At 46.0% G+C, this 24,348-nt stretch overlaps 1 protein-coding gene across 1 annotated transcript in view; it reads right to left on the bottom strand.

Moving 5' to 3' along the window:
* The window catches only part of HEPHL1 (hephaestin like 1), a 160,312-nt gene that overhangs the window by 96,082 nt on the left and 39,882 nt on the right, over positions 1-24,348 (bottom strand). Inside the window, exons 3-5 of the mRNA XM_040340156.1 lie at positions 21,168-21,380; positions 13,966-14,142; positions 5,905-6,159 (exon numbers count right to left, since the gene is read on the bottom strand). Of these exons, the coding sequence (XP_040196090.1) occupies positions 5,905-6,159; positions 13,966-14,142; positions 21,168-21,380 (645 nt within the window). The remainder of the gene's footprint in view (positions 1-5,904; positions 6,160-13,965; positions 14,143-21,167; positions 21,381-24,348) is intronic.

Here is a 24,348-nt window from a genome sequence, read left to right as displayed (position 1 = left end):
CGAGGCCATTGCGGTCGGCGTAGAATATGCAAATGACTAGTTACGGCGATTCCCGAACGTCCACGCTGCCCGTCGATCTAACTTTACGTTGTTTCCGTCGAGTTACGCCGCGTAAAATTAGGGCTGAGCCCTAGTTGTTCTAAGCCATGTTAAGTATGGCCGTCTTTCCCGCGTCGAAATTTAAAAAACCATGTCGTTTGCTTAAGTCGTCCGTGAATGGCGCTGGACGCCATTTACGTTAACGTCTAAACAAATGACGTCCATGCGACATCATTTAGCGCAATGCACGTCGGGTAATTTATCCGACGTAGCATGCGCAGTACGTTCGGCACGGGAACGCGCCTAATTTAAATGGTGCCCGCCCCATTTGAATTGGGCGGGCTTGCGCTGAGCCCATTTACGTTACACCGCCGCAAGTTTACAGGTAAGAGTTTTGAGAATCAGGCCCTTATGCTGTAAACCTGCGGCGGTGTAACGTAAATCAGATACGTTACGCTGCCGTGGAGCAACGTAATTGTATCTGAATCTGGCCCTATGTTCTTGGGCTGCTTCAAAAATTGCAGCAGCTCAGCTCTCTCTGTACTCCCTTCCCAGCGCTGACTTGGCAGTCTTCCAATCTTTAACTTCTAATCTAAACACAGGAAGCAGGGGGAGCCAGGGGCGTATCTACCACGCGGCAAACAAGGCGTTTGCTTTGGGTGCCATTTTTCAGAGGGGCGGTGCCGCCCCCAGGCAGAATGAACACTACAAGCAGTGGCATCGCTACGGGGGTGCAGACCACACCGGGATGACACCCACCAGAGGGATGACACTGGGGGCGGCCGAAGACTGGTCGTGACAGGGGAGCAAAGCGGCAGCAGGAGGTGGCGATGGCTGCAGCTTCTGATCACGGATGTGGCTCACTTGGCAGAACAGGTCGGAGTCCCAGGCTTTAATCCAAAGCACTCGCATATCAAAGCGAGTTTCCTCATAGAAGTCAATGGAAACGAAAATAATTTGTTTCTGCATTGACTTCTATGGAATGCAAGGTGGGGGGTGCCGGAGAGACTCGGAAATATTTGGGGACAGCTCGGCTGAACTCGGAAACCCACGGGAAGGCTCAAGAACGGAGTATTTCCAAATATTTCTGAACGGTTCCGGTGCCCCCGCACCTCTGGCCAAATGCGGTACTGCACACCGCTGTGGCTTGAATCCTGCTTGTTTTGCGAAGACAACACTTGTAAACCGAGCCAGGATTTTAAAAATGCTCGTATTGCGAAACGCTCGTTACTCGCAATCTGAGGTTTCACTGTAATTCCTATTCTTCCCAGAGCTCTCCTTTAAAATACCGTATTTATCGGCGTATACCGCGCACTTTTTTGCCTTGAAAATCAGGGCAAAATCGTGGGTGCGCGATATACGCCGATACCCGCTATCCCGCGCTGAGTTTGAATACTGCACCGGCATATACCGAGCGCAGTACACTCGTGTATAGTCGAGCAGTCTCGGCTCCTCTCGCCCTGACGTCCTGGACGTACAGGACGTGAGCGCGAGAGTAGCCGAGCCTGCCCGACTATACACGAGTGTACTGCGCTCGGTATATGCCGGCGCAGTATTCAAACTCGGCGCGGGAAACGAACGGGGAGGACGCCGCAGAAGGACGCCGGACCCGACGAAGAGGAGACCCCGAAGCCGCAGACGATGGACGCCGCGCAAGACACCAAAACTGTAAGTACAAAAATCTTTTTTCCACAGGAATTTCGGGGCAACTTTAGGGGTGCGCGCTATACGCGGGAGCGCGCTATACCCCAAAAAATACGGTAAGTCAGTTGAAACGCTTTGACTAGAATCACTGTAGTCCCAAAGACAAGAATACCTCCAGCCATAAAATGGTTAAAATATGGGACCCCCATCAGTACCTCATGGTACTGCTACTGCTCTCCTGTTGGCAGCCAGGCAATTTGATGTACTGTATATGATTTTAATAGCTTGCACTATGCAATGTCCAGAACACATAGAAAGGAAGGTCTAATTTATATATGTAGTACTTTACTACAAAATGGAATTCCACAACTGGATTTCATCTGCGAGGAATAATTTGGATGATAAACGAAAGTGCATTCCATACATATCTCTCTGGTCAATGGGTATTACTACTTTTTAGTGGCTGGAGGCCAGGGCACTAAAACTGCTTATCCTATCGGTGTCATTAGTAAATCATTAAGGAGAAGCTTTTCATTCATCATCTAAAGTTAAAGTGCAATTAAACTTTTTTTTTTTTTTTTTTTCAGCTGCCGTTTTTGGCTTCAGGTGTTTTTTTCTACAGCCAGTGAACTCCCCAGCATGTTATCCGATGTGTCCATATTTTTTGTCAGGGGCCTTCTCTGGCTGGGAAAAAAACCAGGACACATGGGTTTTCAGAGGAGTTTTTCCGCCGCAAAAATGCTCTCATGCCGCGGGCACACGATTGGAATTTCCGACAACAAAACCGTGGATTTATTTCCGACGGAATGTTGGCTCAAACTTGTGTTGCATACACACGGTCACACAAATGTTGTCTGAAATTCCGAACGTCAAGAACGCGATGACGTACAACACTACAACGAGCCGAGACAAATCTAGTTTAATGATGCCGAGCGTGCGTAGGATTTTTGTGCGTTGGAATTTCCGTCAAAGAAACAGGAAGTGGGCCGTATAAGCTATACAGACGATCGGAATTTCCGACAAGGACTTTTGTTGTCGGAAAATTTAAGAACCAGCTTTCAATATTTTTGTTGTCGGAAATTCCGACAAAAAGCTCACATTGAACATTTGTATTGTCTCGTTGGAACAACGTAATGATATTGTAATTCGCCCTGCAGACGGGGGGGGGGGGGGCTTGGTGGTCCTCAGCAAGGCCTACTACTACGAGGAGATGTGTAGGTTGCTGGGTGATCACAGTACCTACCTCTTGTTGCGGGGCGACCCTATGGTGAAATTTTAAAAATGAACTTCACCTGTTGATAGAGGAAGGTAAGAAATCAGGTATTCTTAACAAAAAGGAGGCTGCCTATTTAGATCCTTTTCATTGCCGCACCCCGATAATATATTTTTTGCCTAAATTGCATAAAGACGCTGAACGGCCTCCTGGCCGTCCTATTGTGAATGGAATTGATTCCGTCACGTCCTGTTTGGGACAATACCTAGATGTCTTTTTGCAGCCTTTGGTCTGTAAGGTGCCTGCTTATTTGCGGGACACCAAGCAGATCATTCAAATCTTGAATTCCATTCCGTGTACAGGTAATACTATACTGGTGACCGCTGATGTGTGATCCCTGTATACCATAATAGGGCATGATGCAGCTCTAGCATCAGTTGCATGGGCATTGGAGGCCACAGATTTGAATCCTGAACATGTATGTTTTCTTTTGGACAGTTTGAGATTTTGCTTATTGAAGAACTACTTTTGGTTCAATAGGGAATTTTTTCTCCAGCGGTGCGGAGTTGCGATGGGAGCCCGTTTCGCTCCCAGTGTGGCCAATTTGTTTATGGCCCACTGGGAGCGAGATGTGGTTTTCCATGACATGCCACCTCAGCTCCTCTGCTACCGCAGATATATTGATGATCTGGTGATGATCTGGGAGGGGGACATGGCCTCATTGGAGTTGTTTATGAATAGACTTAACTCCAATGATAAGGGTATTGTCCTGACTTGGACTGTCTCCCCGGATCAGGTGACTTTTTTGGACCTCAAAATTTTTAAGTCTGGGTCTAGATTAGTCACTAGGAATCACTTCAAGACTGTAGACCGAAATGGGTATATTCCCTTAACGAGCTGCCATCATAGATTGTGGCTATGTAATATTCCTCGTGGCCAATTCGTTAGGCTCCGTAGGAATTGTGCATTAGAATCGGATTATTCAGCGCAGTCTCAGGAATTGGCCACCAGGTTTGTGGCCAAAGGTTGCTCTATGCCTGTAATCAAGCAGAAGATTGAAAAGGTCAGGAATACTGATAGGAGTCTGATCATAATGGACAAACCTCCTAATGTGGATTTAGAAGTAGCCAATTACAAAATGTTGTTAGATTACAACATACAACATAAAAAGTTTGAAAAATTTGTGGCCAAACACTGGCCTGTCCTGAAAGGAGATGTGGTTCTGGGTCCAGTTCTCCCTGAGCGTCAACAATTTGTGTACAGGAAGGCCCCTTCTCTTAGGGACCGTTTGGCTCCAGGAGTGATTGATCCACCAGTTATCCCCCGACCCAAACTTTTAAATTTTTTGTCAGGTTTCTATGCCTGTGGCAGGTGTGCGACTTGCAAGCATGCTAAATGTAACATCAAAAAACGCAAGTCCTTTGTTTCTAATGTCACTGGGACCGAATATCCAATCAAGCAGTTAATCACTTGCTCCACTGTGGGAGTGGTTTACATGCTAGAATGCCAATGCGGATTGCAATATGTTGGACGTACCTCACGAGAGTTACATGTGAGAGTGGGAGAACATATTAGCAACATTCGGCGTGGTATCAGGAACCACAGTGTGTCCAAGCATTTCAGGGAATGCCACCATAGGGACCCTAAAGGTCTCAAATTTTGGGGCATCGAAAAAGTCCCTAAGCATTGGAGAGGTGGGCATCACATTCGGCAATTGAGCCGCCGAGAATCGTTTTGGATTTACGAAACTAAGGTTTCTTTCCCGGCTGGCCTCAATGTCGAGTTTGATCTCAATTGTTTTATTTCTAACCGTTAATCTAATTATTCAGTGTATTGGGGAATTTTTATATATATTTTTTTATATATTTTTTTATATATTTTTATATATATTTTTCTTTTCGATATTTTTATATATCAATTTTATCATTTCTGTATTTAATGTATTTTTGATAATTCATGTCTTTTTGTATTATTAATGTTTACTAACGTTGCATTTTAGTGAAATGTTTTTGCTATGCACGGTAGTAATTTAATGTAATCTGATATGGGTATATTGGTTTAATTCCATTATATACTATTTTAATACTTTGTAATGAGGAGGCGATCGTGGTTGACGTCATGTATAAATGATTTTTTTAAATGATTTTATATAGATTTTCTATTGTCTGTATACCTGCTGGTCTTCTCTTTATGTTGACCTTTTTCCTGTTTGCTTGGCGGTTTCAGCTAAGTGTTGCCGGTTGTCTTCTACTAAGGAGACACTAGATGGCGCAGGTTGGCAGTTTTTTTTCATTGTGCTGTGTTACTATGGCAACGGCACACTATTTAAGACACCGCGGGACATTCACGATGATCTCTCCACCCCACGCTGATGAAGTCCCGCCCACTGGGACGTAACGCATACGAGGGGGGGGAATCACGTGACGTCACCCGCGTTCACTGCCTCACATGCTGACTTGTGAGACTGTCTGTGGATTCGGAAGCCCGGAGCTCCGCGTTCTGTTTACATGCTCCACACTCGGCCCTGAGTCGCTTTTATTGTGAGTTCATTTACTTTTGCTTTATTAAATTGATTCTAGTATACAGAGAGCACTAGTCTGTCCCTTCTTCCTTATTTACATATACCTCTCTGTGGATCTGGGGGATTTGCTGAGCTGCCTGCTGCTTGCCCTTAATTGAGATCTGGAGGTGTCCTGTCCATAGCTTGGAGATTTTACATGCTTTGTGACCTAGCCATGGGTCGAGTGTTTGAGGTGAGAGGCCATCTTTAGCAATTGGTGGAGGATCTTTCCTGTGGGTCACCGATCTTGGATTTATTGCACTCAGTCACCTTTATACTGGAGCACGTTTGGACTTTAATTCACCTGTGCACTTTATGGACTCTTTTTGATATTTTATAGTTATTTATACATTTATTGGTATTTATTTTTATTATTTGCGCTGCACTATTTGTTACACATATATTACTTATAACACCAGCATAGTCTAAATCTGTGCTCCTTATTTACCTTCAAAGTGGTCATTCACTTGGCAGGTTAACATCCATGATCCAGCATTAGATGGGGTCATCTCCACTGTGACGAATGTGGCAGGAAACAGATTAATGACGTCGGTTCTGTGGCCTAGGTTTGTAACTGTGTGCCCATGAAAGTAGACTGAGTGGATATCTACTTCATTTCCGATACTAAACAAATGCCAGGACACCGAGTCACCCACACACATGTTCATAGCCGGGAGATTTCCATACAAATATCCATTAATTGCTGAAAATAAAATACATGAAATCAATCAGTGTACATAATTGTATTTAATACAAAGCATACAGCTAGTGCAAGGCTTATGTAGACAGATGTTTTAAAGAGGAAGTAAACCCTCATTAATTTATTTATTTTTTAAAACCCTGCAAGAGAAAGTCATAATGAGCTAGTATGCATAGCAGACCGGGCCTTGGAACCGAGCTGTGGCTCCCCAAGTAACCACACTGCGGGAGGCCATCTGAAGGCAGGTTCGGCATCACTGGGGGGCAAGGCGATGATGTCAGTAAGAGCAATTTCGGCCACACCCACTATTCGCTATGACACGCTATGTGCCCCAGATTATTACTCTACTTGGGGCACCCAAACGTGTCCCAGGTCGCTAAAGTGTTCGGGTTTGGCTTGAAGAAAAGGTGGCAACCCTACCTTCCTCCCCAACACGTTCATGAAGTCCAAAAGCAGCGACAGCAATCGAAAGCACCCAAAAAATATGTTCCCAGCAAAATAGCGGAGTGCAATGGAATATAAGCTGAGCTCAGGTGCTCTTAAAAGGTAATCTACTCAATCTACACACAATCAGATTTTCAGTCGGAAAAACCTTGGATGTTTTTTCCAATGGAATTCCGCTCAAGCTTGGCTTGCATACACACGGTCACACGAGAGTCCTCTGAACTTTTGACCATCAAGAACGCGGTGACGTACAACACTACGACAAGCCGAGAAAATTAAGTTCAATGCTTCTGAGCATGCGTCGAATTGTTTCCGAGCATGCGTCGGAATTGCTACAGACAATCGTATTTTCCGATAGGAATTTTTTCCATCTGAAAATTTGAGAACCAGCTCTCAATCTTTAGCTGCCAGAAATTCCGCCAGCAAAAGTGCGATGGAGCATACACACGTTCGGAATTTCTGTTCAAAAGCTCATATCGGACTTTTGCTGTCGGAATTTCCGATCGTGTGTACGGGGCATTACACAAGCCAAGACTTTTTTCATTTTGAATAGTGTGGGGGACGAGTGAGAACTTCTGCTGGGGTTTTATTATGGTCTGATCTCCATTGGGGAGATGTCCCCCCTTTTTCTGTCTATTTAACTAGTGTCAGAACAAGATGAGAGCACAAAGGTTTTCAAAAGGGATATAGCCAGCATAAAAACGCGAATTCAGATTCTTTCTTACTCTATCCAAAGCTATAAAGAATAGTGATGGCTGGAGTTGGGCTTTATTTCTGGTGGCTTTGTTCAAAGTGGTCACATGCACTTTGTTCAAAGTGGTCACATGCAGATTCCTATTGGTGAACATGTCAGTATGGCAATTTGTATGGATACAATAAAGGGAGGGGGGACATCTAACTTACATAGACGTAGAGGCAGGGCCGCCATCATGGGGGGGTACAGGCATTACACCTATAAGGGGCCCGATGTTTTTTTATTTTTTTACCCCCCCACCTTTAGAAACTCGCGGCAGGGGCCCACCCCCCGCCGTATATTTTTTATTTTTTCGTCTGACCCCCCCACCTTTAGCAACTCGTGGCAGGGAAGTCGCACAACCCCCTCCCGTTTTTTTCCCCGTCTGACTTTAGCAACTCGCGGCAGGAGAGAGAAGAGAAGACTTGACTTGACTTTGTTTTGTTCGGTAGCACCAACCCCCCCGATCTCGCGGCAGGAGAGAGGGGGGCCCCCCCCCCCCCCCGGTTCTCTGCTCCAGGGGGGCCCTGCCTAAAGCTGTGTAAGGGGCCCCAACATTTGTGATGGCTGCGTAAAGGCCCTATGGACAGCCTGGGCTTGAGATCCAAGGGCCTCCACAGAGTTACAGGGATTGAACTGAAGACTGGCACAGGTATCTGAAGGCACCACGTGGTTAATACACTTCAGCACTGTTAAGCCTCGTATACACGCTCGGTTTTCTCTGCAAGAGTAAACCGTTCGTGTGTACGAGGCTTTCAGGTTTCTCGTCTGGAAATCTCGCCAGAATCTTGACGAGAAAAATAGAGATCCTGCTCTCTATTTTCTCGTTGAGATTCTTGTCGGCCTTTTTCCCGACGAGAAACCCGAGAGTGTGTATACTTACCTGTCGCCGTGGAAACCCGTGCATGCTCAAAATGACTTTGACGCATGCGCGGTAGCTTCCACGGAATAGGTAGGGTTAAGCAAGATGGCGGTGACGGCATCGAATGCGACAAGCGCATGCTCGTCGTACGCGATGGCGTCACCGCGTTCTTGCCTTTCAAGAGAACCGTGGTTCTTTTCAAAGGTCTGTACACTCGGGCGGCAAGAGATTCTTGCCAAGAATCTCGTCGGGAAAAACAACGTTTTTTTCCTGACGAGACTCTGGCCCGTGTGTACGAGGCCTATGTTTAGAAACATCTCAAGCCAGGTTACTTTAAATATTCAAACGTCCCAGGAAGTAATAGAAAGTAATGCTGTTTTCCTGCCCCAAGAAGACAACTTTAATGGTTTGCCTCTTTTTGCCTTAAATGGAAGCTCACCTCTTACCATGCCCACCAAGAGGTAAGGTAAAACGACACCTGAGCGCCTCTTCTCAGTACAACCAGATTAGGAATCAGATCCTCTCCATAGCAAGATATCAGACAGGTTAAGCACCTTGGATCCTTGGACCAGGTCGTATACAACACTTTGGCTTTTCTTCAAGTTTTTCATACTCCACGATTGTGCCCACCTTCCTTTAGTGGATACCACTTTTTTACACCACCGATTGTCACTTTGAAACAAGTTGACCTTCTGTTCCTGTCTGAGAATCTGAGTCTGAGCGAGCACACCCACGGTGAGGTTCCAGTCCAGGACTACAGCAATTCATCTGGATATCCTGTGTGGAGTCTACCATTGGGCCCCCGTCCAGCCGAGCAGATTCGAGTGGAGTTCTTCCATGCGTTTATCTGCTGTCGCTGACAAGCAGATCCACGCTATCCGGTAAGAGTATTCCATCTACTCCTGTTTTATCGTGCAGAATGTCCTTTCCATGACGATGATGCGGCCATATACCTCCTACTGATGGACTTTTGTTTGTGTTTTTTCTAAAGGACACTCATTCACAGGCCACTGTGATTTAATTACATTGATCCATGGTTTCCACTTATGTATTTTTCTATAAGTGTTTATTACTAGCGCTACACATTTCTTCACTAAAACTGACCATACTCTGTAAAATCTCTCTAATTCAGCCCCAATGTTGATGGAGAAATCTCCCTGCTGGCTATTGTATTCTGAGAGCTATCAAAATACCTGAACATTGCTTGCAAATGCAAGATGTTTGGTCGCACATTTTTAACCTGGCTCCTCCAATTGTCAGATTGAAGGATGTCGAGTGGGAAGATGCCAATAGAGCCATTTGTGGCTTGAATTTGCTCATTGTATGGCCAAATGTAAAATGTTGCCCCTTTTCAAAAGAAAACCATTTCACGTCACCCTGTGGCCTCTCAGGTATTTTTTACTGCGATGATCCCAAAGAAAACAGGCTGAGATTCCTGGTAGACAGAGCAGATTATGACCATCATGGCTGCAATTAGGCAGATAACTGCCCGGCCCAAAAATACTAGTAGCAGATATTTTAGTGTCTGTAACATTGTGGTTATTTTAACGTACATACAGTGCCTTGAAAAAGTATTCATACCCCTTAAATGGTTTCACAAAAACATAAATGCATTATATTGGGATTTTATGTGATGGAATTAGCAGACCTCCAGCTGTTGCCAAACTACAAGTCCCACGAGGCATAGCGAGACTCTGACAGCATCAAGCATGACACCCAGAGGCAGAGGCATGATGGGACTTGTAGTTTGGCAACAGCTGGAGGTCCGCTAATTGTATATCCCTGTAATAGACCAACACAAAGTGGCACATAATTGTGAACTAGAAGTAAAATAATACATGGTTTTATTTGATTTTTTTACAAATAAATATGTGAAAAGTGCGGCGTTCATTTGTATTTACCCCCCCCCCCCTAATACTTTATAGAACCACCTTTCACTGCAATTACAGCTGCAAGTCTTTGGAGATGTCTCTACCAGATTTTTGCCCATTCTTCTTTGCAAGCTCTGTCAGATTGGCTAGAGAGTGTTTGTGAACAGCAATTTTCAAGTCTTGCCACAGATTCTCAGGTGGATTTAGGTCTGGACATTAGGGTTGTCCCGATACCACTTTTCTAAGTACCGATACTTTTTTTTCAAGTACTCGCGATACCGATTAACGATACTTTTTTTAATGTCATGTGACAGTGGCAGTATTTATTATTTTTTTTTACATTTTTTTTTTTACAGTGATTTTATTTTTATTTTTTTAGGGGGGGGGGGTGGATTGTCAGTGTGTTTTTTTTTTTTTTTTATATTTATTGCAATTTTTTATTTTTTTTAATCAGCCCTGTTGGGGGTCTTTGGAGAGATAGTAGGGGTCTTAACAGACCTCTGACATCTCCCCTTTAAGACAGAGAAAGAGACTAAGGACACAGATTCCCCAGTCCCTTTTTTTCTGCAGCCTCAGCTGAAATGAATGGAGAGAAGCTCCTCCATTCATAAACTGAAGCATCGTAAACACAGGAGGATACGATGCTCAGTTATATGAATGGATAGAGTCGGTAATCACCGACTCTGTTCATTCGGAAAAGGTAGGAGCCGGGCTTAGCGGCTCCTACCTCCGCTCTCCCCCCTGACAGATTGAGGGGGGAGAGCGGCACGGACGGGGGGGGAGAGAGAACTGCACAGACTGACGGGGGGAGGAGAGAGAACTGCACGGACGGACGGACGGGGAGGGAGGAGAGAGAACGGCACGGACTGACGGGGGAAGGGGAGGAGAGAGAACGGCACGAACGGATGAGGGGGGAGGAAAGAGAACGGGGGAAACGGAGGAGAGAGAATGGCACGGACAGATGGGGGGGGGGAGAGAGAACTGCACGGATGGGGGGAGGTGAGAGAGCTGCACGGACAGGGGGAAAACAGCATGGGGGAAAGACAACAGCACGGGGGGAAGACAGCACTGAGCACGGGGGAGAGAAGACTTGCAACTCCCCTGACTGCCCAGGTATCGGGTGAGGCATCGGAGCATTTCCCCCGAGTAAAAGTATCGGGACATCCCTACTGGACATTAACTGGGCCTTTCTAACACATGAATATGCTTTGATCTAAATCATTCCATTGTAGCTCTGGCTGTACAATTCAGGTCATTGTCCTGCTGGAAGGTGAACGCAGGGCCGATCCGCCCTATAGGCTCACTATGCAAGCCGCTTAGGGCCCCGCAAAGATGTGGAAGGCCCCCAAAATTACTAGAGGCCCCGCCTGGTAAAAAGTATTTTTCGGCCCCTCATCCCGCATCTCAATTCGCTGGCTGCATGGGAGAAGAGGTAAGAAGTCAGCACCCCCTGCTTCTCACTTTGATGTAAGATGTCATTTCCGACAGCAGTACACCCGCAGTGCCCCCCCCCCCCCCCAGCTTCTCAACTTTAATGTGACATGTAATTTTGCTTAGGGCCCCAGGGAGGTCAGGATCAGCACTGGGTGAACCTCCGCCCCAGTCTCAAGTCTTTTGCAGACTCTTATGCCCTGTACACACGATCGGTTCATCCGATGAAAACGGTTTGATGGATTTTTTTCACCAGATATCCGATGAAGCTGACTTTCATCAGTCGTGCCTACACACCATCAGTTAAAAAAACTATTGTTTAAGAAAGCAGTGACATAAAACACAACGACGTGCTGAGAAAAATGAAGTTCAATGCTTCTGAGCATGCGTCGACTTGATTCTGAGCATGCGTTGATTTTTAACCAATGGATTTCCCCACAGACTACTTTTTTAACCATCAGATAATTTTAAAACAGGTTCTAAGTTTTTTCACCGATGGGAAAAAAAAACGATGGGGCCCACACATGATCGGTTTGTCTGATGAAAACGGTCCATCAGACCGTTTTCATCAGACGAACCGATCGCGTGTACGCGGCATAACAGGTTTTCTTCTAAGATTGCCCTGTATTTGGCTCTATCTTCCCATCAATTCTGACCATCTTCCCTGTCCCTGCTGAAGAAAAGCATCCCCACAACATGATGCTGCCACCACCATGTTTCACGGTGGGGATGGTGAGTTCAGGGTGATGTGCAGTGTTCGTTTTTTCCACCACACATAGCGTTTTGATTTTAGGCCAAAAAGTAAAATTTTGGTCTCATCTGACCAGAGCACCTTCTTCCACATGTTTGCTGTGTCCCCCACATGGCTTCTCGCAAATTGCAAACAAGACTTCTTTTGGCTTTCTCTCAACAATGGCTTCCTTCTTGCCACTCTTCCATAAACTCCAGATTTGTGGAGTACACTGCTAATAGTTGTCCTGTGGACAGATTCTCCCACCTGAGCTGTGGCTCTCTGCAGCTTCTCCTGAGTTCCCATGAGCCTCTTGGCTGCTTCTCTGATGAATGCTCTCCTTGCCCGGCCTGTCAGTTTGGATGGCCAGGTTTGCAGTTGTGCCATACTCTTTCCATTTTAGGATGATGGATGGAACAGTGCTCCGTGAGATGTTCAAAGCTTGGGATATTTTTTTTTTTATAACCTATGCTTTAAACTTCTCCACAACTTTATCTCTGACTTGTCTGGTGTGTTCCTTGGCCTTCATGATGCTGTTTGTTCACAAAGGTTCTCTAACAAACCTGAGGACTTCACAGAACAGCTGTATTTATACTGGGGTAGATTCAGGTACCGCTGCGCACTCCTTACGGAGGCGCAGCGTCCCGTTTTTGCCCTGCGCCCCCCGCAAATTATTTGCGCTATGCTTCATTCACGAAGCAGTAGCCACGTAATTTGCGTGGGCGCTCCTCAAAAATGCCCGGCATAAGGGCGCGTAATTTAAATGATCCCGTAGGGGGCGGGAATCATTTAAATTAGGCGCGTTCCCGCGCCGAGCGTAGGGCGCATGCTCCGTCGGGAAACTTTCCCGACGTGCATTGCGGCAAATGACGTCGCAAGGACGTCATTTGCTTCAAAGTGAACGTAAATGGCGTCCAGCGCCATTCACGATTCACTTACACAAACGACGTAAAATTTAAACTTCGCGACGCGGGAACGACGGGTATACGTAACATTGTCTGCCCCTGCTATTAGAAGGAGCAGCCTTACGCGAAACCCGACGGACGGAAACAACGTAAACTGCGTACGCAGGGCTCGCGTAACGTTGTGAATCGGCGTTAGTATGCAATTTGCATACTATACGCTGACCACAATGGGAACGCCCCCTAGCGGCCAACGTAAGAATGCAGCCTACGATATGACTGGCATAAGAGCCTTATGCTAGTCATATCTTAGGCTGCCGTCGGCGTAACGAGGTTCCTGAATCGGGAGCATTCGTAACGCCGGCGCAAGTAAGCAATTGCGCTGCGTAACTATGGTCACGCAGACGCAATTGCTTCTTGAATCTAGGCCACTGAGAATAAATTACATACAGGTGGACACATGTATTAATAAGGTGACTTCTGAAGACAATTGGTTCCACTCTGTTTCAGTTAGGGGTATCAGAGTAAAGGGGGCTAAATACAAATGCATGCCACACTTTTTACATATTTATTTGTAAAAAAAAATTGAAAACCATTTATAATTTTCCTTCCACTTCACATTTATGTGTTACTTTGTGCTGGCCTATTAAATAAAATCCCAATAAAATACATTTACTTTTTTGGTTGCAACATGACAAAATGTGGAAAATTTCAAGGGGTATGAATACTTTTCAAGGCAATGTAGTTGTGACTGTTATTCACTTGTGCATAATGTGGCCCTTTAATGCTTTCTGTATGTAATCTACAGCCAGTCTGCATTGGTCCTCATTGCTCACCATGCATCTTGTTGCTCTCCTCAAATTCTTCGTCCTCCACATTGATCGTGTCTGCTTCTGAACAATATGTCTGAATGTTCTCCTCCAGGTACCAGCTGAGATTTTCATCAACAACGGTAAACATCACCACAAAATCCTTATCCACATCCAGGCGATTTATCGAACTGTCCAGAGTACCTGGAAGATATCAGAACAGGAATAATTGGAATTAAAGGGTCACTAAAGGAAAAAATGACTGTTTACAGGGTATAGAGACATAAAAGTTAACTGATTCCTTTTAAAAATGATTACAAATAGATAAAAAAACAATCCTATAATGTGCCTGCAGGTTAGTTTTACTTTTAAACTGGTTTCATGTTCCTGTGAACTAGAGAGACACACGGAACAAAAACAAACAAATCCAGGGCAGTGTTTTGTTTTTAAAATGAATCTGATTGGTTCTGTTAATTTTTAGACACACAGTAATGACAGCTTAGACCACCGTGAAAAGCTCCCAGTATGATGGTTATAAGGAGCCAGACAACCAGGAAGTGTGGAGATCAGAGCAGAATTACAGCAACTTCAATGTAAAAACGAACAATAAGGACATGAAACCAGTACTGCAGTAAGGTAAAGGAAGCTATTTAGCTAAAAAAAAAAAATCCTTTAGTGATCCTTTAAATGGAGACCGTGCAGTGAAATCAGGCACGGGCCGGCGCTTATGGTAATGACATTAAACTTCTGTTTTCTATACATAGGCCAGTCACTGAAAGGTCAAGAGGAACTTACAATTTAAGGAAATGAGAGGATTAGAAGCACAAGTCAAGGCTTACATCACCAGCATCTCTGTAAAGAAGTAAGACTCATAAGAAGAAAGCTTCAACAGTGTTCAGCTCTGTGGTTTTGCATATGGTTTACTCTTGAGTTATAGATGAACTTGCCTATTGGTGACCCAGAGCCCAAATCACTAAAGTGAACCTAAACCCAGTTATTACATTTCATATACAGTCAAACCTTGGTTTGAGAGTAACTTGGTTTGAGAGCGTTTTGCAAGACATGCAAAATGTTTTATTACATTTTGACTTGATATACAAGCGATGTCTTGATATAAGAGTAGCGTCATGTAACAACTAGGGATGAACTTCGAGTCGAGCTCATGTTCGTCTCGAACATTGCCTGTTCGCCGAACAGCGAACAATTTGAGGTGTTCGCGGCAAATTCGAAAAGCCGCAGAACACCCTGGAAAAGTCTAAGGCCCCATACACACGAGAGGATTTATCCGCGAATACGGTCCAGCGGACCGTTTCCGCGGATAAATCCTCTCGAGGATTTGTGCGGATTTCCATGCGATGGAGTGTACTCACCATCGCATTGAAATCCGCGCCGAAATCCTCTGGCGATGGCGTGTCGCGCCGTCGCCGCGATTATGACGCGGCGACGTGCGCGACGCTGTCATATAAGGAATTCCACGCATGCGTCGAATCATTACGACGCATGCGGGGGATCCCTTCGGACGGATGGATCCGGTGAGTCTATACAGACCAGCGGATCCATCCGTTGGGATGGATTCCAGCGGATAGATTTGTTTAGCATGTCAGCAAATATTTATCTACTGGAATCCATCCCAGGGGAGATATATCCGCGGAAAAATATCCGCTGGAGTGTACACACCATAGGATCTATCCGCTGAAACCCATTCGCTGGGATTTTTCAGCGGATGGATTCTATCGTGTGTATGGGGCCTATGGGAGAAATCTAAAGTGCTAATTTTAAAGGCTTATATGCAAGTTATTGTCATAAAACGTGTTTAGGGATATCGGGACCGCGCAGGACTTTCGAGGGGTCAGGTAAGTATAACGGGGGCTCGAGGGGGGGGGGTGGCAGCATCAGATGTTTTTTCACCTTAATGCATAGATTGCATTAAGGTGAAAAAACATTTTCCTTTACAACTCCTTTAACTGAAACAAAATAAAATTAAAACTAAAAAATGTTTCCGTTGCGCACACCTCTATTCTCAAGTAGGTGAGAAATATTTAACGTAGTTTAATTGGCCCCAGTATGTGAATGTATACAAGATAGGGACCTTAGATGGTAAACTCCTTGAGGGCAGGGACTGAACAAATTCTACAATACATGTAAATTGATGCGAAAATTGTTGGTGCTATATAAATACTTGTAATAAATAAATGGTAACATCTGAGATTTGGACCAGTTTATGGACAAACCAGGCAACACTCCAAAGTGGTCGATAATGTTCAATGGCAGCTATAGAGAGGGTTCCTGGTCTGCCAAATACAGGATCACATCATCAGCGTATAAGCCAACTGCATCTTGATGCACGCAATTGCTTAGCCCCCGAATCTCCAGTTTGGTTCGCAGAATCTGAGCTAGGTGATCAACAGCGAAGGCGTACAATAATGTTTTTTCACTTTTTTTTAAATCTGCAGCTTTCATTAAAATAATGCATGGTGATCCAGCCATGAAGGTCCCTTTTCAAAAGCTTCCTGTTATAGGGTGACAACTCTCTCCTAATTGTTCTATGTTGTCAGGGTTTTACACTCATTCCCAAAATAGAATATAGCTGCACACTGTGCCGGTGTTTCATCAGATTAGGCGACGCGTCAGAATTTGTAACGGAAGTGATGTTCCGTCGCCGCCATCTTGCTACACCCCACACTCCTCCACAGTAAGGATACACTGAGAAGGTAAACAGAGCTTATATAGTGATATACAGTATTTAGAAATCCGACGGACTGTTTAGATGTTGATGCTGATCTCACAGGTTTGCTAATCTGACATGTAGCGATCACCCCCGAAGGAGCCGCTGGTTATTGAATGGGATGGCATGTTACCTCTGTGACTCCGCCGTCTAGGGTAGTTGATGAGAGTCAAGCAATGGAATGTCCACACAGCAAGTGTCTTTTCTTGTGCTTTATTTACCCAACAAGGTAAAACAGTAAAACTTGAGGTAGAGAGTAAAGATGTATGAGGAGAAGAAATGTCAGATTCAGGCATAACAGTACGGAAACAGTCCTGCTTCCAACAACACTTTGCTTTCGTCGCCACTCCAGCCGGAGTGGGTATAGTGTACCTGGACAGGCCTCTCACACCGACCTGGCAGCCAGGGTATCACTCGGAACTCTGAGGGAAACAAGTCTCTGCCACAGACCCTCCCTTTTACTTAGCTCATGGAGGAAATTCTCCTCAATAGACTTTAGGCCTAAATCTCCTTTAGGTAGTTCTTTTCTGTTAGGTTACCGACTGGCAGGTTGCCGACATCCAACCTTTCAGTATCCGGTTACCTTGATCCCGGATGGATTGTCGAGGCCCTGTTGGATCGTTAGCCTCTCTTGGCTCTCCTCAGGTGGACTCCCCACTGAACAGCTATCTTGCTTGGGATCTTTTTAGAATTAGGGCCCCAATCGACCACTGGGGCCCCGCCACAGTTTTAAATGTTCCAGACCAACGTGGTCCCGGAACCAGGAACACAGCGTGGCACGCGCACCCCAGCCTGGTAGGCCATCTCGCTGGGGGCCGTGATGTGCGGACACCCTAAAGGTGGGTGCCACACCGGAAAAAGACCCCGCCCCAATGGCGTCTGTTCCATAAGTACCCTCTCCCAGCATGCAACGCGAGAGAAACTCCCTCAGGATCGGCTGCTGGCAAGAGGCACCGAAGCCTTGACTCCACTGCCACCCCGGGGTGGTATGACACCCCAGCCACAACAGAATAGGCACACAGCACAGCCAAGCCAGAACAGAGACCCTTTTAGAATCACAATTGAGATCTGAGTCAAAATATACTCTGACTATCCCTTAAATGTTGTCAGCACCGGTACTTAGAAGTAACCAGGCGCTACAGACAGAACACCTATGATTTTATAATTCAACATGTAAACAGTCAGACGGATTTCTAAATACTGTATTTCACCATATAAGGCTCTGTTTATTGTCAAAATTATCTCCCAGTTATAACTCTCAATATATCCCAATATCTCCCAGTTATACTCTCAAAACATTTTGAAATCATTTCAGGACCTGCAGACTGAATTTAATCTTCCCAGACAACAATTTTATAGGTACCTTCAAATCCGACCTGCTCTACAGGCCCAGGGTCAGATTTCAGCTCTTGTACTGTCTAGTCACTCATTGATAACAGACGTTTTTTTTTGGTCAGGAGAAGAAGGGACTAATCTCCCATATTTATTCTAGTCTATTGTCGGCACTGGGCAGTTCAGGACTTAATGACTTTGCCGAGTAGAAAAGATTGGACAGAAGACCTGGGGGGCAGAAATGGTGAAACTTGGGACATGTGTCTACAAGCGGGTCCTCTCACGTCAGTTTCGCAATCACACAGATTATCCCATCTGTTTTTGTTGCATAGGGCCTACCTACGCCTATACAACTGTTTTGTTGGGGACGGAGGGATTCTTCTCTATGCCCTAAACACTGCGGAGAGGACGGATCGCTCATTCACCTGATGTGGCGCTGTCCCAAGTTGCACCGGTATTGGGGTAATATCACGGAAGTTATATCCTCGGTTTATCAAGTATGGGTCCCTTTGGATCCCCTAGTATGCATACTGGGAGCAGTTGTTGAAGAAATTTACCCTCACCCCACTAATATTGCAGTGATCAGACTTTTAGCTCGAAAGGTAGTGACGAGGTTTTGGTTATCCCCACATGTCCCAATTATAAAACAAAGGATAGAACAAGTTAACTTTGTCCTTATAAAGGAGCACCTTACATATCAGCATAGAAATGCTGCCCGGAAGTTTTATTCCATATGGCAGCCCTGGCTGGAGACCCCTGGGTTAGCTCCCCCGCAACGGATTTTGGCTAGGTACCTGCAGGTATAAAAATAATTTATATTTATAGAGGAGATCAGATTTTACTCTGTGTGCATGATGCATAGGTAAGGCACTCTAGGCACATGTCTTAGGTTTACAGTGGGGAGTATTGTTTAACCACTTCCCGATGGCCGTACGACTATATACGGCCGCAGGGTGGTTCTACTTCTCTGGGGCGCCGTCATTTGACGTCCGCCCCTTTCCGCGTTCCCCCGAGCGCGCAGCGAGGAACTTCTGTGCTGGCCGTGTCCCTTGGACACAGCCAATCACAGATCGCCGTGAACGGCCAATCGGAGTGGCCGTTTCCTAGGCGATCTGTGCGGCCAATGAGAGATGATCTCATATGTTTACATATGAGATCATCTCTCATTCCCGGCTCTCGCAGACAGCGGTGCTGTCAGGGGAGAGAGGAGACGGATCTGTGTCTCTTGTACATAGAGACACAGATCGGTCACCCCCCCCCCCAGTCACCCCCCTTCCCCCACAGTTAGAACACTATATAGGGAATACATTTAACCCCTTCCTCACCCCCTAGTGTTAACCCCTTCCCTGCAAGTCACATTTATACAGTAATTAGTGCATATTTAATAGCGCTGATTGCAGTATAAATGTGAATGGTGCCAAAAATGTGTCAGATGTGTCCGCCATAATGTCGCAGTCGCAATAAAAATTGCAGATCGCCGCGATTACTAGTAAAAAAAAAATAATAAAAAAAAAAAATTCTGTCCCTTATTTTGTAGGCGCTATAACTTTTGCGCAAACCAAGCAACAAGTAAAAAAGTTTTATTTTTTTTCAAAATTGTCGCTCTATTTTTGTTTATAGCGCAAAAAATAAAAACCGCAGAGGTGATCAAATACCACCAAAAGAAAGCTCTATTTATGGGAAAAAAAGGACGTCAATTTTGTTTGGGAGCCACGTCGCACGACCGCGCAATTGTCAGTTAAAGCGACGCAGTGCCGAATCGCAAAAAGTCCTCTAGGCAGGAAGGGGGTTTAAGTGCCCAGTAAGGAAGTGGTTAATTTAGGCCCGTTGGCCTTCTGTTTGTCTGTGTTGGGATGGTGAGGACGCACTTGCCCTCCCGTCGCTGCCTATCTTTCCCTTTTTTTGGTAAGCTGTGTTATGGTAATATTTTTAGTGCCATTGTTTTATTTTCTCATAATGTACATGCGTTACTGGTATTACAAATTATGTGATTTTTTGTTGTGATCTGTAACCTGTGTGTTTTTTTATTTTGCTTTGACACAATAAAACATTTTCCTGATAAAAAAAAAAAAAATAAGTGTGAAATGCAAAACTCTGGTGGGTGTAACAACATGTTCGCTTGCCCCCTTCTCAGTGTATCCTTACGGTGGAGGAGTGTGGGGTGTAGCAAGATGGCGGCGACGGAACATCACTTCCATTACAAATTCTGACTGGTCGCCAAATCTGATGAAACATCGATATGGTCTACTGTTGTCGCAATCGCAATAACCGCCCCATGCAATTACAACCAGATGTCACTGATTACTTCTAGACAGACAGGGGCAGCTTCACAAAGAATTGCATGGGCGCAGCGTATCAGAGATACGCTACGCCGCCGTAACTTTTCCGGCTTTGGTTCGAATCCTGAAAGATTGCGCGCCGAAAGTTACGGCGGCGTAGTGTATTTCTGGCGGCGGAATTCAAATCGGCGATTAGGGGGCGTGATTCATTTAAATGAAGCGCGTCCCCGCGCCGATTGAACTGCGCATGCTCCGTTTCTAAATTTCCCGCCGTGCTTTGCGCGAAATGACGTCGCAACGACGTCATTTTTTGAACTTAGACGTGACTTACGTCCATCCCTATTCACGGACGACTTACGCAAAAAATAAAAAAAATTCAAATTTCGACGCGGGAACGACGGCCATACTTAACATGGCAAGTCTATCTATACGCCGCAAAATAGCAGCTTTAACTATACGCCGGAAAAAGCCGACTAGAGACGATGTAAGAGAATGCGACGGCCGCGCGTACGTTCGTGGATCGTCGGAAAAAGCTAATTTGCATACCCGACGCGGAAAACGACGCAAACTCCACCCAGCGGATGCCGAAGTATTGCATCTACGATCCAAAGGCGTACAAAGCCGTACGCCTGTCGGATCGAACCCAGATGCCGTCGTATCTTGGTTTGAGGATTCAAACTAAAGATACGACGCGGGTAATTTGAAAATACGCCAGCGTATCAGTAGATACACCGGCGTACTCTCACTGTGAATCTGGCCCACAGTATGTGGCTGCAAAAAGGCTGGAGGTAGCCACACCGAGATGCAAAAATAGATGAAAAGTACACTTATAATTGCATAAATATTTACAGAGTATAAAACCCCCATCTTAAATCTAGTTAAACTACAGTTACCTTTTTTGCAGGTGAGCAGTGCCCCGATTAATCCACTTGCAATATCTCTGGGGGCATCGGTGTGGGAATGGTAGATCCATGTCAGGCAGTTGGGGTCTCCACTGGTGGGTGCATACTCCTGTTTAGCAAGCCAGGTGTAGGTGTACTGTCCACCTGGAGGGACTGCATCATCAAGTTTATCCGATTTTCGGGTTTTGTCTGGGTAAAGGGCACCTAAAATAGAACACATATTCACAAAAGTATTTAAAATTTTTGGAAAATAATCTTACATCATTATTGTAAAGTATATCTAGAACTAAACTTTGTTTTAGCTATTGGTAGACTAGGAATCCTTCGATTTTTTCACATGAAGGATGTCAGGGCAGAAGGGTGACGACAGGACCACTCAAGTAGCGAATTTTACCTGCTTCATCAGGAACTGGTTGAAATTTCCAGAGTGCATGAACAACTTAAAGTCGTTCTAAACCCTCAAGGTTTTTTTTACCTTAAAGCGGAGGTTCCGCATATTTTTTTTTTTAAAAGCCAGCAGCTACAAACACTGCAGCTGCTTACCTGTCCAGCGCGCCCACGATGTCGGCAGCCGGGAACGAGCAATCGCTCGTCCCTCGGCTGAACCCACCGCCATCCTCGGTGAGGGAATTGGGAAGTGAAGCGTTGCGGCTTCACTGCCCGGTTCCCTACTGCGCATGCGGTGCACCGTCACTGGTTTCCCCCGCTCTCTCCTGGGAACAGTGTGTTTCCCAGAAGACAGCGGGGGTGTGGGTAGGGGCGTGACTCCCACACGAGTGGGTGCAAATAGGTATCTGCACCACCCCCGGAAAGGTGCCAAATGTGGCACTGGAGGGGAGAGGGTTCCAAAAAGCGTAAGTTAAATTTTTGGGTGGAAGTCCGCTTTAAGGCATTCTGTGCATTAAAGCGGTGGTTCACCCTTATTAACATGTTTTTAGCATAAAATTCGGCATAGTAGCGCGAGCTACAGTATGCCTGTGTTTATTTTTTTAGTCCCGTACTCGCTGTGCAATCGTAGAGACAAGATTTTGACTCCCCACGGGGAATGGGCGTTCCTATGGAGAGGGAAGGTGATTGACGGCCGGCTCTGGCACGTCACGCTCCCCGAAGACAGCCGGAACAGGTCTCAGGTTTTCATGGCGCTATACGGCGCCTGCGCACAGACTATGCGCAGGCGCCGTGAAGCGCCAAGTCCTATTTTGGGTATTTCCGGAGAAGCGTGACGTGCCAGAGCCGGCCGTCAATCATGCTGCCTCTCCATAGGAACGCCCATTCCCCGAGGGGAGTCGGAATCTTGTCTCTACGATTACACAGTGAGTACGGGGCTAAAAAAATAAAGACAGGCATAGTGTAGCTCGCGCTACTATGCCTCATGTTATGCTAGAAGAAAAACATTTTATTTATTTTTTATTAATAGGGTGAACCCCCGCTTTAAGGTAAATAATGCATTAAAGTGGATGTAAACCCACTCTCATCCTTTCTAAACTACTGCCATAGTGCTGATCTATAAGGATATAGATGCCTCCTGCATGTATCCTTACCTGTCTAATGTTTTCCCTCTGTCTGTTATAAGAACTGAAAAACTGAAGATTCTGTGGGTGGATCTGTTGTCTGGAGCTCTGTGGGTGGAGTCGTGATGTCAGTAGACTCCCCGCCCACCTTTAGGCCGGGTACACACGGACAAACATGTATGGTGAAAGCGGTCCGTCGGACCGTTTTCACCATACATGTCTGCCAGAGGGCTTCTGTACGATGGTTGTACACACCATCGTACAGAAGTCCGCGCGTAAACAATACGCGGGGCGTGTCCGCGGTGTCGCCGCGTCGATGACGCGGTGTCGCCGCGACAATGACGCGGCGACGTGGGCGGCCCGCCTTTAAAATGCTTCCACGCATGCGTCGAAGTCATTCGACGCATGCGAGGGACGGCGGGCGCCTGGACATGTACGGTAGGTCTGTACTGACGAGCGTACATGTCCGAGCGGGCTGAATTCCAGCGGGCTGTTTTAAAACAAGTCCAGGAATATTTGCCCGCTGGGAAAAGGCCCGGCGGGCAAATGTTTGCTGGAATTCGGCCCGCTCGCGCCCACACACGAGCAAACATGTCTGCTGAAACTGGCCTGCGGGCCAGTTTCAGCAGACATGTTTGCTCGTGAGTATGGGGCCTTACACTCCCCTTGTCACCATGCATTTTTCCTGTGTATTCCTTACACTAAATTCTGCTATGATCACTAACATCCAGTCAAAATCCAGAAAAGTAACCACATGACTTCGGAAAAGGAGTGGGGGTGGGAATTAAAAAATAATGCCTGTCTCCAGGCTAGTGCATGAGATATGTAAATAACCTGTCACTCACAGCAAGGGGGCGGAACGGACTAAGGTTTTTCTCTGTAAGTCCGTTTTATCTCTCACTGAACAATAAAAGAGGATTGCTCAGAGCTGGATTAACTCTGTGTGGCAAGACTGGGCACAGATGATAGGAAATCTTATACTGTACATTGTGACATCAACAACCTCCTGGCTTTGTCGCTCCTCCCTGGGCAGATCGATAGCAGTGGGAGTCATTCACTACTGCTCCTGCCAATCAACGCCAGCGACGAGGGAGCGGGGGACGGGGCTGAGCCCCGACTCCCGCTGTCAATGGACGCAGCAGCTGGGCTTGGTAGCGGGGATGCACAAGTGCCCCCATAGGAATTTGCTTTCTATTTGGGGCAACAGCAAGAGAGGAGGTACAGGAGCACTGGTGGGGGACCTGAGAAAAAGAGGATCAGGGCCGCTCTGCAATTCTATTGCACAGATCCGGCAAGTATAGACATATTTGTTATTTAAAAAAATAAAATAAAATCCTTTACAACTACTTTAACCCTTCCCACGCCATCCAAAACTACAAAAAAGCTTTCTCCCTATGGATACACTTTAGTCCTCATGCCTCATCTGCAGTCCCAGTGTGAAAGCCTGAGTGCTTTCACACTGGGTCGCTGCGCTGGCAGGATGCTAAAAAAAGTCCTGCAAGCAGCATCCTTGAGGCGCTTTTGGAGCTTCTAAAGCGCCCCTGCCTATTGAAAACTATGGGCAGCGCCGCCAAAGTGCCTGCAACGTGCCTCCCTATTAACCCCTTCATCGACCACAAGTGGGGGTTAAATGCACCCCGCTAGCAGCCAAAAAGCGCCTC

This window comes from Rana temporaria, chromosome 2 (genome assembly GCF_905171775.1).
Source record: "Rana temporaria chromosome 2, aRanTem1.1, whole genome shotgun sequence".
Classification (NCBI taxonomy): Eukaryota; Metazoa; Chordata; class Amphibia; order Anura; family Ranidae; genus Rana; species Rana temporaria.
Note: the sequence above shows the minus strand (reverse complement) of the source record. Positions and strands in the feature narration are given on the sequence as shown.